This window comes from Brassica oleracea, chromosome C8, assembly GCF_000695525.1.
Source record: "Brassica oleracea var. oleracea cultivar TO1000 chromosome C8, BOL, whole genome shotgun sequence".
NCBI lineage: Eukaryota > Viridiplantae > Streptophyta > Magnoliopsida > Brassicales > Brassicaceae > Brassica > Brassica oleracea.
In genome coordinates, this window is record NC_027755.1 from 171,736 (window position 1) to 187,847 (window position 16,112).

The following is a 16,112-nucleotide window of genomic DNA, read 5'->3' on the forward strand; positions in this document are numbered from 1 at the left end:
GGAGCACAGATTTAGGTGTCGTAGTTTCAGAAGAGACCGAAACAATGGACTTTGCAGAGCTTGGAGCGGCAGCGCCAATGTCTTGCAATTCTGGGTTCACCACCACAGCGGGAAGCACAGACTGATTTGTCGAAGTCTCCTGAGTGATTCCAACAAATTCTTTGGTAGGGGTTGACGGAATCTCATCGTTGTCCATAAGGTCAAGATCGATTGCGCCATTTTCAATTTGCCCTGTAGCGTTGTGCTCCAAAAGCAGATCTGAAAAGGGGTTTGTGTCTGAGCCAGCTATATCAGCGGCTGCAAGGTCACAATTGACCGGGGAGGAACTAGCAGTAGACTGGGCGGTTTGCTGCTTGTTATCGCCGGAAGTTTGAGTCGAGGATGATGGCGAAGTGGGGGCGGACCTTCCTGGTGAGGATTTCTTGGCCTTCTTCTTCTTCTTTGTCGTCATGATGAAAGGGAGAGATGACGGCGGGATTGGAACAAGGTTCCGACGCCTAGAGAGACGTCGGAGGTGAGCAGCGAAGGAACTCAGGGCTTAACGGTCGGAAATCGCCAGGAGAGAGAATCGCCGTTTTATAAACTTTGCGGTCACCTGATCAAAACTGTTGTGGGTAAACTTTTTATAGTGACTGGCCCCACCCCGAAAGGCTCCGCATCCAGGAACCCGCGACAGAGTGTCGAACCCGCGACCTCTGGCAGTCGTGTGTGAGAATCCTTTCAGTACTGCTGCTAGGCCACCTGAGGTATCTCAGTTCATGTTTTCTTACACTAGCTAGTATAACTCTACTTATGTTAAAATTTGTAACACAAGTTTTATACTATACAATCCAGACGACTATGCAATGCATATATCATTATTTCGTTGATTATGACGTGCGTAAAAGTAAACATATGTGGTACGTACAACCCCCACATGAACATATGAGAGATTGTTCCCACACGTCCACATGACCATCACATGCAATATCCTATTTCTCTCTTTCTTTTGTTAATTCCAAACATTTTTTTCTTTGCTTTTAATTTCCCTTTCGCTCGCGTTTTGAGTCTGTTTCTGATTTTCCTTGTACGAAATGTGAGGACGCTCCTTTCCTTCTTTTACATCTCGGTTATAAAGACATATTTACATTCTTTTTAGAGCAGGAAAAATTGCTTATTTTCTTATGAACTAGTTGTTCTCGGTTTTTTCATACATGAACTTTTAAGCCATGCCAAAAACCACATGAAAAATGGAAAAATGATTTGTTTACCAATGAACTAATTGTTCCCGGGTATTTTACACACGAACTTTTACGACATGCCAAAAAGCACATGAACAACTCTATTTTTTGAATTACATACACAAACTATCGATTTTAAATTAATTCCTCTAAAACCGTAAACGGTGTTATTTAAAAGTTAACTTGGATTATGATAGGTGGAGAAACCGTTTAATTTGGGTTGATAAAAACATAATACTACATCATTTTTTTTCTTTTTTTTCTTTTTGTCAACTTCTCTTCTTCTTCAAAAATCGTTTTACTCTTCAACAATTGGGGATAAAATTTATTATCGGAAGAATAAAACATTTTACATGATGCATAGAGAAAGAAGAGCAGCAAATACTAACTTACCAATCTCCATGTATTGTCACAATGAACTATAAAATTGGCGCAGTCTAGGACGCTTGATTGGTTCCGTAAGCGGATGTTACTCTCAGGTTCTGGTCCTGCAGGGATTTATATATTCTCCTCAATCTAGAAATTAACGTCATATGATCTCTTTATACGCTTTATGTCATAAAACTCAGAAAATATATACCCCAACCGGTTACTATGTCATATAACTCGAAAATGCAGAATAAATTTTTTTATCCTCAATTGATGATGAAGAGTAAAAAGATTTCTGAAGAAGAAGAACAGTTGACAAAAGAAAGAAGAATAAAACGACATAGTATTCTGTTTTTATCAACCTAAATGAAACCGACCCTCCACCTGTCATAAACCAAGTTAACGTTTAAACAACACCATTTACGGTTTTGGGGGAATTAGGTTAAAATCGATATTTTGTGTATGTAATTCAAAAAAAAAATATTGTTCATGTGGTTTTTGGCTTGGCTTAAAAGTTCGTGTGTGAAATAGCCAGGAACAACTAGTTCATAGGAGAATAAATTATTTTTCCGTTGTTCATGTGGTTTTTGGCATGGCTTAAAAGTTCGTGCGTAAAAAAGCAGGAAACAACTGGTTCATTCCCTTTTAGAGCACGTGGTAGTACAATGGTTTGCTCGGGTGAATAGAAAAAATAACTTGTTGGTTTAAGACCATATTGATCAAATTCTATCATGCACAAACGATGGATTTGGTTTTCTATTGGTAACTAAAAACACCTTAAAATGTATAAAAGGACATATGATTAAGAAACTATTTTTAGGTGTATATATTCCCCGACATGAACGAAGGTTTGTCACTTAATATATATTTTACATCCTTATAAATATAAAGTTCAACCAATGAGAAGTAGACAAGTTATAAATGTAATGTCCAATCCAAGGCCTCAAAAAGTATCTAAATATATGCCCTTTTTCAAAAAAAAAAAAAAAGTATCTAAATATATCAAAGGAGTACCTTTGTTTCTCTGCAAACGAATATCGAGAGAGGACTATGTTTACTCTGGTTCTCTGTGCTACTCGATGCTTTTTATTGACCACTATCTCATGCGGCACCCATTTCTGTGATTATATTTTCGATCTTTCTTTTTCTATATCAAACATTTTTCTGCTCCTATGTTTTGATTACTTTCTGTTTAGTAATCGAAATTTCACAAAGTATACACAATAGACTAATACATTCTGTATTCATAAACCATATACAGTATAAACTCTTTAAATTAATATTTTATAAATTAATATAAACTAAAAATTTCTATAAAATAATATAACTTTATAGTCCCAAATTGATTTTTGAGAAAAAGACAAAAATAGCACTAAATCAAGTTTATGTTCCCAAACTAGCACTCAAATTCAAAAGTCACAAAAATAGCACTTAATGTTTTATCAAAAGTCACAAACTTAGGGTTTAGAGTTAAAGGGTGGGGTTTAGAGTTTAGGGTTTAGAGTTTAGGGTTTAGGGTTTAGGGTTTAGGGTTTAGGGTTTAGGGTTTAGGGTTTAGGGTTTAGGGTTTAGGGTTTAGGGTTTAGGGTTTAGGGTTTAGGGTTTAGGGTTTAGGGTTTAGGGTTTAGGGTTTAGGGTTTAGGGTTTAGGGTTTAGGGTTTAGAGTTTAGAGTTTAGGGTTTATGGTTTAGGGTTTAGGGTTTAGAGTTAAGGGTTTAGAGTTTAGGGTTTATAGTTTAGAGTTGAGAAATGAAGTTTTGGGGATAAGATTTCAAATTTTGAAAAATAAAAAAATTAAAATTTTCAAAGGATAAACTTAGAAATGTGCTATTTTGGTCATTTTAGTTTTTGAGTGCTATTTTTGTGATATAAACTTAGAAATGTGCTATTTTGGAGATTTGCCCTTGATTTTTGGTACAATTAATATATTGATAAATTAATAATCTCTATAAACTAATAAAAAATTATAGTTTTTGTGCAGTACCACGGAGAGGTTTGACTGTATTATAAAAGAATTCATCAGAAGGTTGAACTTGAAGCGAGCTCGGCCCAGCTATGATTAGCAAAGAGCGTGAAGCGAGCTCGGCCCAACTCTCGCGTGCGATTACTGCTTGCTCCAGTCTAGGGGCTAAATATGAAATTAATAAACCTTAGGGGTTGATTTATCATTGTGATTCTCTCTAGGGATTTGGTTTGTCATTTATATCTTTTTAAATTGCCGATGAAATGCTTCGAAATTCTCGCTAGCCGTCGTTCTTCTTCTTCTCTCCCCCGCCGACTGACTTTAATTCAAATTTACTGAGCAGATTAAACTCGCAGGTTTGATCTTCGATCACGATGGAGATGGAGGAAGGAGAAGGGAGTACAGAGGAGAAGTACGACGTAGAAATCGCGACCACGGCTTCTTCACTAGGCGGCTCCGGCGTCTTCCATATCATCAATGACATTCTCGGTTTCGTCCTCTATATGCACCAGCAGATCCCTTCGTACGTCACCTCTCTAATTTCGGATCGATTACATTCTGATTTGATGTTCGATCTGTTCGATTCCGGAACTACTCGAAAAGGTCGTCTTTAACTCTCAGATTGATCACTCCTTGAGGCTTGTTGGTTACATGTATGTGTGCAGGGTGTTACAAGACATGAGTCTTGACTTTGATGGATTGCAAACAGAGTTTACTGATTTGGTATGTTGCTTCCACAACCGCTATTTTTACTCTACGGTTACGTCTTTTTTTTTCACACTCTAAGAAACTTAGGCTGTTAGGAGGCGCATCTTACACAACCGGATGTGAAGCCTGTGGTCAGGAGAAAACTATTGAGTAGTAAAAGAGAGGTGAAGCATGAGATTAAGAAAATGCAGAAACTGATGAGCACCATCTCTAGTCTCCGAAGCGCTCTGCAGTTATTGATCCGTGAAGCTCCTGATATTCAGAGAGTTGTGTTGATTCTTGGTGGTAGTCCGTTACGGCCTCAAAAAGCCTATGAGTTGTTATTCACACGCGGTGATAATGGTTTGAGCTTTGAAGGTGACTTTTCCAAAAGCAAAGCTACAGAAGCTCTTTCCAAAAAGGTTTGTATCTTCTTACCTCTGAGTTCATGTTACTAGGAACATTTTATCTGCTATTAGAGGTAATAAAATATGTTAATCTCTTCATTCTTTTTGGCTTTCTTATAGACTATCCGAGCACTGATCTCGACGGGTGCTGGATCAACTTCATGCCCAGGTAACCTTTTTTTTTTTTTGCAAAAATTCTCAAACTTCTCCAGCATTGTTTATTAACTGTCAGGTGAATTGTGGTGTAGACTGTAGACTTGATTCATTTCCCTTTTTTTTCTGAATCACAGGTCCAATGAGGCTCTTCGTATTGGTTCAAGCTCCACCTTCTCTGAATCTTCCCCAAGATTTCCTTCCTAAACGTGATTTCAGATACAACAGAAAGGTATAGACTTACATTAGCTCCTCATCCAAGCAAGGATTTAAAATTTAGATAAAAAATGTCCCTTTGTGATAGCAGTTTGTGCCTCTAAAGTTGCGGTTCAAGTGCAAAACTCAAGATAACGAGACAAATTCTCCGTTCAACTCTGGCACAAATGATCTAATATGGTAAATTCTCTGGTCACCTGGCTCCTTTACTTAACAAGGTGCAGTTACTCATCGGATCATCTTGATAATCCCCATCGGTTTCACTGCAGGTTTCAGTGTCGGCATGTGATAAAGGGCTTAGCTTTCCAGCAACCAGTTGAAGAATAATACTAAGACTTGAGTTTTTGTTTTTGTCTATTGCAACTACACTCTTATATCACTTACTCGTTACTTACTCTAATTCAGTCTGAGAATTCATGTATCTTTTTGGCACCTTACTAAACTTGCCAGTCACATTGCAGAAGAAACAAAAAAATATCTAGCCGTTGTGTAATTACTAATTAGGGGTCAAACAATATAGGAAATAACAAGGGGTCAGAATATGAAGAAAACAAAATATATGGGGTCAAAACTCAAATTTACTCTTATACTTTCTTGAATTCCATGTAGATTGTTCCTTGTCCTTTAAAGCTGATAGAGGTTTCTCTCTCGCTCGTTAACAATACCCAAGCTTCCATCCTCGCCGGCAACTTTGCTAAGTGCTCCGACTCGAATCTCGCCGGTAAAGTTTATATGTATTGTAAGCTCGAATAGCAATCGTTTTAGGGTTTGCTAAGTGCTGTAACGATTTCGATTTGTTTAGGCCATTGGAGGAGGAGGAAGAAGATGATCTTCAAGATCGAAGACGTAACGGTCTACTTCCCTTATGACAACATATACCCAGAGCAATACGAATACATGGTCGAATTGAAACGAGCCCTAGACGCCAAGGGACATTGCCTTCTCGAGATGCCCACCGGAACTGGCAAAACCATCGCCCTCCTCTCCCTCATCACCAGCTACCGCCTCTCTCGTCCCGATTCTCCGATCAAGCTTGTCTACTGCACTCGTACTGTCCACGAGATGGAGAAAACGCTCGGTGAGCTTAAGATCCTCCACGACTATCAACTAACCCATCTCGGCGCCCAGGCCAAGATCCTCGCCCTCGGTCTCTCCTCCAGGAAGAATCTTTGCGTTAACTCTAAGGTTTTAGCGGCGGAGAATCGCGATTCAGTGGACGCTGCGTGTAGGAAACGCACGGCTAGTTGGGTTAGAGCTTTGGCCGCGGAGAATCCAAATGTACAACTCTGTGACTACTTCGAAAGCTACGAGAAGGCTGCTGACAATGCCTTATTGCCTCCTGGTGTTTATACTTTAGAGGTAAAGATTAAACAAGTTTGAATCTTATTTGGAGTTTTCTTTTTTTTTCTGATGTTTGTTTCGATGCTAGGATTTGAGGGCGTTTGGTAAGAACCGAGGATGGTGTCCTTACTTCCTTGCCAGGCATATGGTTCAGTTCGCCAACGTTATTGTTTACAGCTACCAGTATTTGCTCGATCCTAAGGTTGCTGGAATCATATCCAAGGAGTTACAAAAGGAGTCTGTTATTGTGTTTGACGAGGCCCATAATATAGACAATGTGTGTATTGAAGCACTCAGCGTCAGTGTCAGAAGAGTTACACTTGAAGGAGCTAATCGAAATCTTAATAAAATTAGGCAAGAAATTGATAGGTACGCTCTTCTGTTCTGAATTCTATAGTGCATTTTTCAATTTAGGAACTGCCCTGCTTCATTTTATGTTCTTATCACACTATTAAAAATTTTCTAACTGGTAGGAAGGTTCAAGGCTACAGACGCTGGAAGACTGCGAGCTGAATACAACCGGCTAATTGAGGGTTTGGCACTGAGAGGGGACTTATCTGGTAACTACTTTTTTTCAGAGAGGTTGATGCGTGGTTTGGTTTTGATTCTACCAACTTGACGGAACAAATATTTTTTTCTTTCCAGGAACTGATCAATGGCTTGCAAACCCTGCACTGCCCAATGATATTCTAAAGGAGGCTGTCCCAGGGAATATTAGACGGGCTGAGCATTTTGTGCATGTGTTACGCCGGTTACTTCAGTACTTGGGGGGACGGCTAGATACTGAGAACGTGGAGAAAGAAAGCCCTGTTAGCTTTGTATCCTCCCTTAATTCTCAGGCTGGAATTGAGCAGAAAACACTGAAGTTCTGTTATGACCGGCTCCACTCTCTCATGATGACCCTTGAAATTACAGATACCGATGAGTTTTTGCCTATCCAGACAGTATGTGACTTTGCAACTCTTGTTGGGACATATGCACGGGGATTTTCCATCATCATTGAGCCTTATGACGAAAGAATGCCTCATATTCCAGATCCTATATTGCAGGTCAGTACGTGTTGATCTGCTTTCTTTCTGGTTTCGGAGATATTGTGACTCAAAATGTAAATTGTACTGTTCAAGTGATCTATAGAGCAATGTATCTGAAACCTATCTTCTTTTGTATCTTAGTTGAGCTGTCATGATGCGTCTCTGGCTATAAAACCGGTGTTTGATCGTTTCCAGTCAGTAGTGATTACGTCAGGGACCCTGAGCCCAATTGATCTTTATCCCCGTCTTCTTAGTTTCAATCCTGTTGTTAGTCGAAGCTTTAAGATGTCGATGACACGAGACTGCATCTGTCCCATGGTTTTAACTCGAGGAAGGTATTAAAAAAGAAGTTCCTAAACACTGACCTTATTGTTTGTATTTAATGTATATATTATTAACGATAGTTTCTTCTTGCTTTTGCAGTGATCAGCTCCCCGTTAGCACCAAATTTGATATGAGAAGTGATCCGGGTGTTGTGAGGAATTATGGAAAGCTTTTGGTAGAGATGGTATCTGTTGTTCCTGATGGAGTTGTCTGCTTCTTTGTTAGTTACTCATACATGGATGGCATTATTGCTACATGGAATGAAACTGGAATTCTGAAGGTAAGGTCCTTCTTTGACGCTATGTAGTTGCTGCTGGTACTAATGTATACTTGTTTCCTACGATGACTTAGGAAATTACGCAACAGAAACTTGTCTTCTTCGAAACGCAAGATGTTGTAGAAACAACACTGGCACTTGACAATTATCGCAGGGCTTGTGATTGCGGAAGAGGTGCAGTGTTCTTCTCTGTAGCCAGGTAAAAAAAATTGTGTTTTTGGGAATTCATGGGAAGAAATTGTAGCTATAGTAAACTTCTTTGATTCTGTCGTTAGTTATGCAATACTGGAGCCATCTCGTTAGAAAAATTCAAAGAGATCGATTAAATATTGTATCTGAATGGCAGGGGGAAAGTTGCTGAAGGGATCGATTTTGATCGTCATTATGGAAGACTGGTTGTAATGTTTGGAGTGCCTTTTCAATATACATTAAGCAAGTAAGTTATACCCAAAAAATAGATATCATTTCATTTTCCCATTTTACTTCGGTCATGTGTGGAGATGCTTAGATTAAATATTTTCAGGATATTACTTGCACGATTGGAGTATTTGCGTGATACATTTCAAATAAAGGAAGGCGATTTCCTAACGTTTGATGCCTTGGTATGGTTCCAATCTTATGATTATTTGGTGCAAAATGTTTGACCTGTCTGTGCTGGCTATTGATGTATTCTTGGTATAAAACAGAGGCAAGCAGCTCAATGCGTGGGGCGAGTAATCCGATCAAAGGCTGATTATGGGATGATGATATTTGCAGACAAGAGGTATGTATATTCATACTCTGATTCGGAGTTTGGAGATTTAGGTTCTTGCTAGTTGCTACAAGTGATTCTCTGTAACACATTTTGTGTATTCCCACGAAATAGGTTGTTCCTTGATAATGAGAATAAATTGGTAGAAGAGATATATGGCTATGTTTGTTTATGTTTCTCTACCATCTCTTTGCTCTTATTTAAAGGTTGCCGTTGCAAACTTGCAGATATAGCCGTCATGACAAGCGTTCCAAATTACCAGGCTGGATACTATCTCATCTGCGTGATGCACACTTGAATTTAAGCACTGACATGGCTATTCATATTGCCCGAGAGGTATGTATACCTTAGAAAAACTCAGTGCCTTTGAAATTCCTTTTGTTTTACACGGCTGAAGAAACAAAGAAGCAAAACTAATAACTTTGGGTGTGTTTTTTTTTGGCAGTTCCTAAGGAAAATGGCTCAACCGTACGATAAGACGGGAACTATGGGCAGGAAAACTCTGTTAACACAAGAAGATTTGGAGAAGATGGCTGAGACCGGAGTGCAAGACATGGTTTATTAGTAACAGCCGGTCTTGTTCTACCTTTTTCATTTGATTTGGGAATTTAGCAATCCTAAAAAGTTGGTTTTTTGAAGAAAAATAATAATTGGTTTTTGATTTGGTAAAGCATACTCGATAATATATATATATATTCACCTGAGTCCTTATTCCTTATACCTGTGTTTGAACTTTTGATCTTCATATTAAAAGGTTTTTTTATCAACTCGTATATAGCAAAAGTTGTTGTATATTGAAGACTAAACAAACATTATTCAAATAAAGTAATTACTATTAATCAGCTCAAACATTCGATCAAATGATCTTCCATCCGATCGCAGTGGAAGTGAAATTGAAGTTGGCACAATTAGTTTGACGTTCCAACAGCGTGGAGCTAAAGCCTAGTGTGTTTTTAGCCAGATCAATTTCGATCAAATTGTCTTCCAGCTGCAACCCTCCGATCATCACAGAAGTTTCCGCGTTGACTCCTCCATCAACGAAACCCAAACAGATGACGTCACTGCGGACGCTCACCATTGAGTTAGCTCCGAAGATTCTCCAAAGGACGTCCTTGCTCTGCAGCACAAGCTGGATCTCCGGCACCGCATATCCAAGGCGCGTGACAACGACGTTCTTAGTACTGAAACACGGGCCAAAAGGCTTCACCGACGGAACTCGAGTGATGTTCCTGGCGGTGGCTTCTCTGACGAACGCCGACGTGACGGCCTTGAAAATAGATGTCTCCAACACCGTGTAGGGGTTCACCGTGCTGAGTTTGGTTCCTCCCAATCCGGTGGTTCCGTTGATCTTCAATAGCCTCGTGTTGATCGGAACAGTTTTCTCGTTGATTTTAATCGCAGTCACGCCGATGTAATACTCGGGTGATTTCTCGCCGTATACAAACGGTTCGTAAACGATAGGATCCGCAACGAGCACCGGATTGACGAGCAGAGGCGTGGTGGTGAGCTTGGAGATCTTGATCCCTGGTAGGAACACGTACGGTCCGTTACCGAAGAAGGCCACGCCTCTTCCTCCAGAAGAAGAAGAAGGGAGACAGACTGCGAATTTGCGGTTGAAACCAAACGTCTTGGCGAATTGCGACGGCAGTCCGATGACGGGGTGGCGTCCCATTCCGGCCATACCGACGGTTCCGTTAGCCAGTCCGTTAAGGAGATCCCTTGTTCCCAAAGAGAAAACCAAACTGGGGATTTTAACGACCCGACCCGTATTCGATCCGTTAGTGGATTGAATAAAAACAACTTCCGAAGCAATGTCTCCGGTATCTACCATTCCGTTGACCGGGTTTTTGAATGTGAGAGTGCAAGGGTCAGCGTTACAGCCAGGTCTGTAATCAGAGTAGCAACGGCTACAGCCATGTGAGCCGGCGCGGTAGCACATGGGTGAGTTGCAGTGGCTGGTTTGGAATGAAGTTGACCAGTAGTATGTGTCCGTTTCGACCCAGAGATGTCGACCGCCGAGGTCGAACACAAGGGAGGCGGCCACTAGAGGCGTGCCTGGTTTGTCTCGAGACGTGCCACTGTTGATGACGGTCGTGTACTGGAGTGTAGTTTTGTCTTTTGTTATTGGGAGAACGAGAGCATTTGGTCGGGGAGATTGTTTAGCGAGTGAGCTTGACGATGAGAGTGAGAAGGTGAAGAGAAGAAGAGCTGAGAAGATGAACGGAGAAGAAGCCATTAGAGATTATGATGATGATTATGGTGATGAGTGAGGAAGAAGATGAGTGTGTATGCAAATGTGTGACAGTGTGTGTATATTTATAGGGGATTTTGGGTTTATTTGAATATTACTTTGAAGATGAGCGTGAGATATGGCTTCCCTGAGTTGGATCCTCTTTTTTACTTTTAAAATGATGCAAAATCAATTACATTATCTTTTTGGGCTTATTACAATATGACAGTTGACAAAAAGAGAAAATAGTTTCTTTTGTTTACTGCACTGGATTAGATCTTTATAAGGTTCCATCTTACATTTGACTTGTTTTACGTTTACGATTTTATACATGCGATTTTTGTGAAAAAAGTTGTACTAACAAATGCTGACGCCTCAATGGAAACTTGAGCAGATTGTCTTGGATGGAACATATGATACTCAAATAACATGCTTCTCCTGGGGGCGTTTTAGAAAGTCTCCATTTAACTTTTCTTCTCTTCATTATTAAGTTTAAATGTTGATGTCAATCATAATTATATCTTTTAATCTGCTTGCTTTTTAGATGGATTATGCAGACCTGATCAACTATATGAAATTTACTTCGTTAAATAGTAATTATCAAAAATATGGTCCAATACTTATCCATTAGTCTTTTTTTTTATAAAAACTATATCTAATAGTAATGAAAATTTATATTAGAGTGATCAAATAAAATAATACAGAAAGGCTAGTTAATGATACCTAGGTTAATGATAAGAGGAAACACCATGGATGTAGCGTAGGTGGTGCAAGCCAGCGTGATGGTTTCCTTTTGACCTATTATTCTATTGAACTTTATTGTTTCACAATTATGAAGAGTTGGACTTTCAACTTTTGATTCTATTTATTTTATAGTACTACTAAATTTAACTTGTTTACAACGTGATGTATTGACTGATCCCAAGACGAACAATTAACACAATCGTATTTGAATATTATCTCGTCAGTACCGAGAATCATCAGAACAGACAGAAGTAGATCTTGGCATATGGGATTGAGTTATTTGACTGGGATTCATATTTTTATAGAGCATGGCCTACTTACAAACTACAAAGCCAGATATGTATGTGTATACATACTGAAAAATGTTTAGTATAAAAAAAAACAAAAACAAAAAAGAAGGTTCGTGATGCAGCGCATCTTTCTAGCATGGACCGCGGACGCACTTCATGGACTTCAACGCGTCCAACAAGCTGGCATCGGGACGTGTTCATACATCAAGGACCTTGAGCCCAATTAATCTTTATACCGTCTTCTTAGTTTCAGTCATGTTGTTAGTTGTATATATTATTAGTGGTTATTTTCTTCTTGCGTTTGCGTGATCAGCTTCGTGTTAGCACCAAATTCGGCATGAGAAGTGATCCGTGTGTTGTGATGATTATGGAAAACTTTTGGTAGAAATGGTATCTATTGTTCCTGATGGAGTTGTCTCACTTGTCTGCTTCATTGCTAGTTACTCATGCATGTATGGCATTATATTGCCATATGTGAAACTGTCGACAATGTCTTTCACTGCGATCCATATTAAGAAAACATACTTAGGAATGGCACGTTACAACCAAATATTTTTTCACTCACCCATGTGTACATTTAAATGAGTTTTATGAGTAGATCCTTAAGAAAAAACGCTACCTCAACTCCTACATCTAAAAGAACATGAACCTTTCTACTATTCTTTGATCATGAAATTTAAAAAGTGATAAGTTATTATTATTGTTTTTATAACACCAGTTATTATTATTGTTATATATGTATTTTTAACTGGTAAGTGACCGGCCCGCACCCTGTACGGGCATAAAAAAATCCAAAATATGGATTAAATCGTATATAGTTTTAGAAGTAACGGATTTTATAATATAATACCACCGTCTTTGGGAGAATTCATCAGCCATGGAAAAAAGCTGGTACTCAATATTTGAGATGGACGAGAGGGAACAAAGTAATTTCAGTATGAAGAGACCGATATTGTGTCGATGTATAATTGCAACATCCCAAAATAATTTGTGTGTTTACGAAGAAACTTTCATTCAAAATATGGAATAAATAGTGTATAGTTTTAGAAGTATCAAATTTTATATTATCATTAATTAGAAATGTATTGTATATGTGTCGTAATTCTTTAATGTTGGTCAATAATATTATTTTTCCATTAATAACAAAAAAAACATTTATGTAGACATATTAAAAGAAAAGATAATAAAAATCAAAATCAAAATATTATCCATAAACAATATAAATTATGAAGTACAATTGTCGAAAAATAAAGAAAAATCAATTAGAAACCTGAAAAAAATTAATTTCAGTAAATTTGATACTTCTAAAACTATGCAATGTATAAAAGAAAATATAATAAAAATAAAAATCAAAATATTATCCATAAACAATATAAATTATGAAGTACAATTGTCGAAAAATAAAGAAAAATCAATTAGAAACCTGAAAAAATTAAATAAATTTTGTAAGCAATTTGGCGGATTAACATTATTTGATAGATTTATAAGTTTCTAAATAAAAATTAACATGAAATAATATTAAATTGACATACCGTCATGACACGAAGTAGTAAGAAAACGGGATGCTCCTGAATACAATCGGTCTGCAAAGTCAAAATAATAATAATAGACAAATATATGAGCTTAAATAATATTCGGGCATAATTTGGTTTTTAGTTGGAGTATTACAAATGGGCTGAGATTGTATTACTACCAATAAAAGCCTAATAAGGGGGATCGGTTCGATAATCATTTTAAGATTAGTAAAACTTCGGTTAAATTGTTTTGTTATTCGGTATTTCAAATGGGCTGAGATTGTATTTATGCCAATAAAAGCCTAACAAAGGGGTATAGGTTCGATAATCATTTTACGAATGTAATGATTCTTAAACGTTCCGATCGACATAAATACAATCTTAAAATGTTAGAGCCAACCAAAGAAATGGGGATCTGGTTTAGATTGGAACTTTTAAAAGTTTTAATCCAAACAAAAGCAAAAAACAAAGGTACTTAGACCAAATCTTAAACAAAACCAAAGACAAAGGTACTTAGACCAAATTAAAAAAATGATGCCAAAACACAGCCATAACAATAGAAATGACAGTTTTTTAAAAATGGGATAGATCACTCGCCCTTGAGTTTCTTTTGAGAGAGTTTCTTGTTAACAAAGTGTTGATCCTCAAGGAAACTGTGTTCATCTTGTCGCTTTTTCTTTTGGACAAAGGAGTTGCTGTAAAACCACCAGAACCAGAGAAAATATCATCTGCGGACTCCAACATTAGGACCTGCAAGAGACAGATTTAATCGAATCAATATTATGCTAATGTAACAATCAAATTATTCGCAATTATAAGCAGTGTAATACCGGTTTAGAAGGCAAATCAGCAAATTCCTCAACCATTTCACGGTCATCAGTAGCCAATCGAAAACATATTGAGAGCTCTTTCCTTTGATGTTATCGGCATCAACTGAAATCTCAAAAAGGACTCTCTTACCAAAGAGATCGCTAACTGCTTCTGGTAAGAAGTCTTCATCTTCATTCTACAATTACATAGAGATAACACAATAAAAGAATTTATGGTGTTAATTGATGTAAATAGAAATTACTAAAAGTACCTCGTCATAGAGTTCAGCAGCAGAATGACGCACAATTTGTTGAGCATTAGCATCAAACAAAAGAAAATTAGTCTCACCGCTGTCGTCCTTAACATGAGCAATTAATTTGAACCTGAAAACAAAAATAAATAAACGACACATGCTATTTCCATGACGATCTACCTAACTAAAATGTGTGTATATCTAACCCGCACAATACGTGGAAATGACATCACTGTGTTCTTTATCACATGTATTGCAGAAGAACAAGGGCCGGTCATTATCATCAACATTGGTTGTAGGCATCACTTTTTTGTTGTGTATTTGCAACTTAAATATTGCCAGCCACGTTCAGTATCAATTGTTTCAATAGTCCCCAGAGAGACAAAAGTGCCAACCTATTCGTCAATGACAATATGTTAAAAGCATTGATAACACATGGAGTATACTCATGTGTAAAAAATTAAAAAGTGAAAGGTGTAGTCTATATACCAGAGTACTATCAATTATCTCTCTTATGGTTAGCCTCTCATTAAGAACAAAAAACCTGGCACGAATAGATGTAGCAGTACCAACATATCATTGGCTACTTTCGTTGTTTGTAAGAGCAAGTGAATCATCAGGGAGACTGCCAAATCAAATAATCACACATAATTTAAAAACGTTTCAGTTAAAAATGACGTTCAAAAATTAAAATTAAAATCTAGATGTATTGACCTCCTCAATAGGTCTGGAACGTAAGACGCAGGCGACGTACCTTGCTTTGAACTCCTCAATAAATTCAAGTGTTGGGTTGAGCAAAATATGGGTTGAATTATACCCGCTAGATATGGAGTAAGAACCTACAAAGTATTTTGATCTTATTAATATGTTATGCGAGCAATAGTTTTCCACAAAGTGAAACATTATTATATACCTTTCCACTCTTTAACAGAACAGAATCTGATAACACAAATAATCATGGTGGACATGTTACTCCTACTGTAATCGTATACTTGTTTAGCATAACAACCCCACAGAGTACATATCATCTTCACATTACTGTATAATATAAACTTAAATTAAATACAGATTATAGATGTTTAGCTAGCAAAATTATTACTACGATTAAGAACTTAGTCTTACTTTGGGTCACGCAACTCAATCAAGAGCCTCATGTTATCTTTTCCTTTTATTATTTTGTTTTCCAGAGACCCGAAGTTAACTATTTGGCCAACCACATCTACATAACAAAAACAAGCATCAAATCAGGAACAAGTATAACAAAAGTGAAAGACTCTTGAACTGTGTAAGAAACTAACTGGCCAACCAAACAGCTTTGATCAAGATTTCCACCAAGAATATCAGAGAAGTCCACGAAATACTTTTCGGGAACTGCACTTGGAAAATCATCAGCTTTTCCAACAAATGTTGTTTGAAAGAAACCAATTTTGTACGGATGTGGCGTTGTACGGTATTCACCAATAGCATCATACACTTTGAACAACTAGACGACAATCGCATCTCCCTCGCGTAGCTTGTCATCGAATTTTTTG

At 37.7% G+C, this 16,112-nt stretch overlaps 4 protein-coding genes and 1 pseudogene across 6 annotated transcripts; 2 read left to right on the forward strand and 3 right to left on the reverse strand.

Moving 5' to 3' along the window:
• LOC106308349 overlaps positions 1-451 on the reverse strand; it is a 2,547-nt pseudogene extending 2,096 nt beyond the window's left edge.
• A 3,368-nt stretch (positions 452-3,819) lies between these two features.
• On the forward strand, positions 3,820-5,465 carry LOC106312077. 2 transcript variants are annotated; one of them, XM_013749457.1, is made up of 7 exons: positions 3,820-4,075; positions 4,218-4,275; positions 4,356-4,661; positions 4,767-4,815; positions 4,937-5,031; positions 5,107-5,195; positions 5,285-5,465. In XM_013749457.1, the coding sequence occupies exons 1-7, from the start codon at positions 3,927-3,929 to the stop codon at positions 5,340-5,342; spliced, it is 804 nt and encodes a 267-aa protein (XP_013604911.1). In that variant the 5' UTR covers positions 3,820-3,926; the 3' UTR covers positions 5,343-5,465. The 2 variants fall into 2 exon arrangements, with proteins under 2 accessions (XP_013604911.1, XP_013604912.1); XM_013749458.1 differs by having other exon boundaries at positions 4,359-4,661.
• Positions 5,466-5,553: 88 nt separating this feature from the next.
• On the forward strand, positions 5,554-9,439 carry LOC106312075 (DNA repair helicase UVH6). 2 transcript variants are annotated; one of them, XM_013749454.1, is made up of 13 exons: positions 5,554-5,736; positions 5,818-6,374; positions 6,445-6,725; positions 6,834-6,916; positions 7,002-7,405; positions 7,529-7,722; positions 7,811-7,991; positions 8,063-8,187; positions 8,335-8,424; positions 8,512-8,590; positions 8,675-8,751; positions 8,967-9,075; positions 9,185-9,439. In XM_013749454.1, exons 2-13 carry the CDS (start codon positions 5,841-5,843, stop codon positions 9,302-9,304), a joined length of 2,277 nt encoding a protein of 758 aa, XP_013604908.1. In that variant the 5' UTR covers positions 5,554-5,736; positions 5,818-5,840; the 3' UTR covers positions 9,305-9,439. The 2 variants fall into 2 exon arrangements, with proteins under 2 accessions (XP_013604908.1, XP_013604909.1); XM_013749455.1 differs by having other exon boundaries at positions 5,689-5,737; positions 5,828-6,374.
• A 66-nt stretch (positions 9,440-9,505) lies between these two features.
• LOC106312076 (basic 7S globulin-like) lies at positions 9,506-11,190 on the reverse strand. The gene has a single exon (XM_013749456.1). The coding sequence runs from the start codon at positions 10,973-10,975 to the stop codon at positions 9,596-9,598; it is 1,380 nt and encodes a 459-aa protein (XP_013604910.1). The 5' UTR covers positions 10,976-11,190; the 3' UTR covers positions 9,506-9,595.
• A 2,900-nt stretch (positions 11,191-14,090) lies between these two features.
• LOC106308350 lies at positions 14,091-16,101 on the reverse strand. Its single transcript, XM_013745510.1, has 10 exons — positions 16,014-16,101; positions 15,892-15,972; positions 15,703-15,799; positions 15,494-15,618; positions 15,335-15,419; positions 15,070-15,124; positions 14,920-14,975; positions 14,599-14,710; positions 14,389-14,523; positions 14,091-14,267 (listed from the first exon to the last, which is right to left on the reverse strand). The coding sequence occupies exons 1-10, from the start codon at positions 16,099-16,101 to the stop codon at positions 14,091-14,093; spliced, it is 1,011 nt and encodes a 336-aa protein (XP_013600964.1).
• Positions 16,102-16,112: the final 11 nt, after the last annotated feature.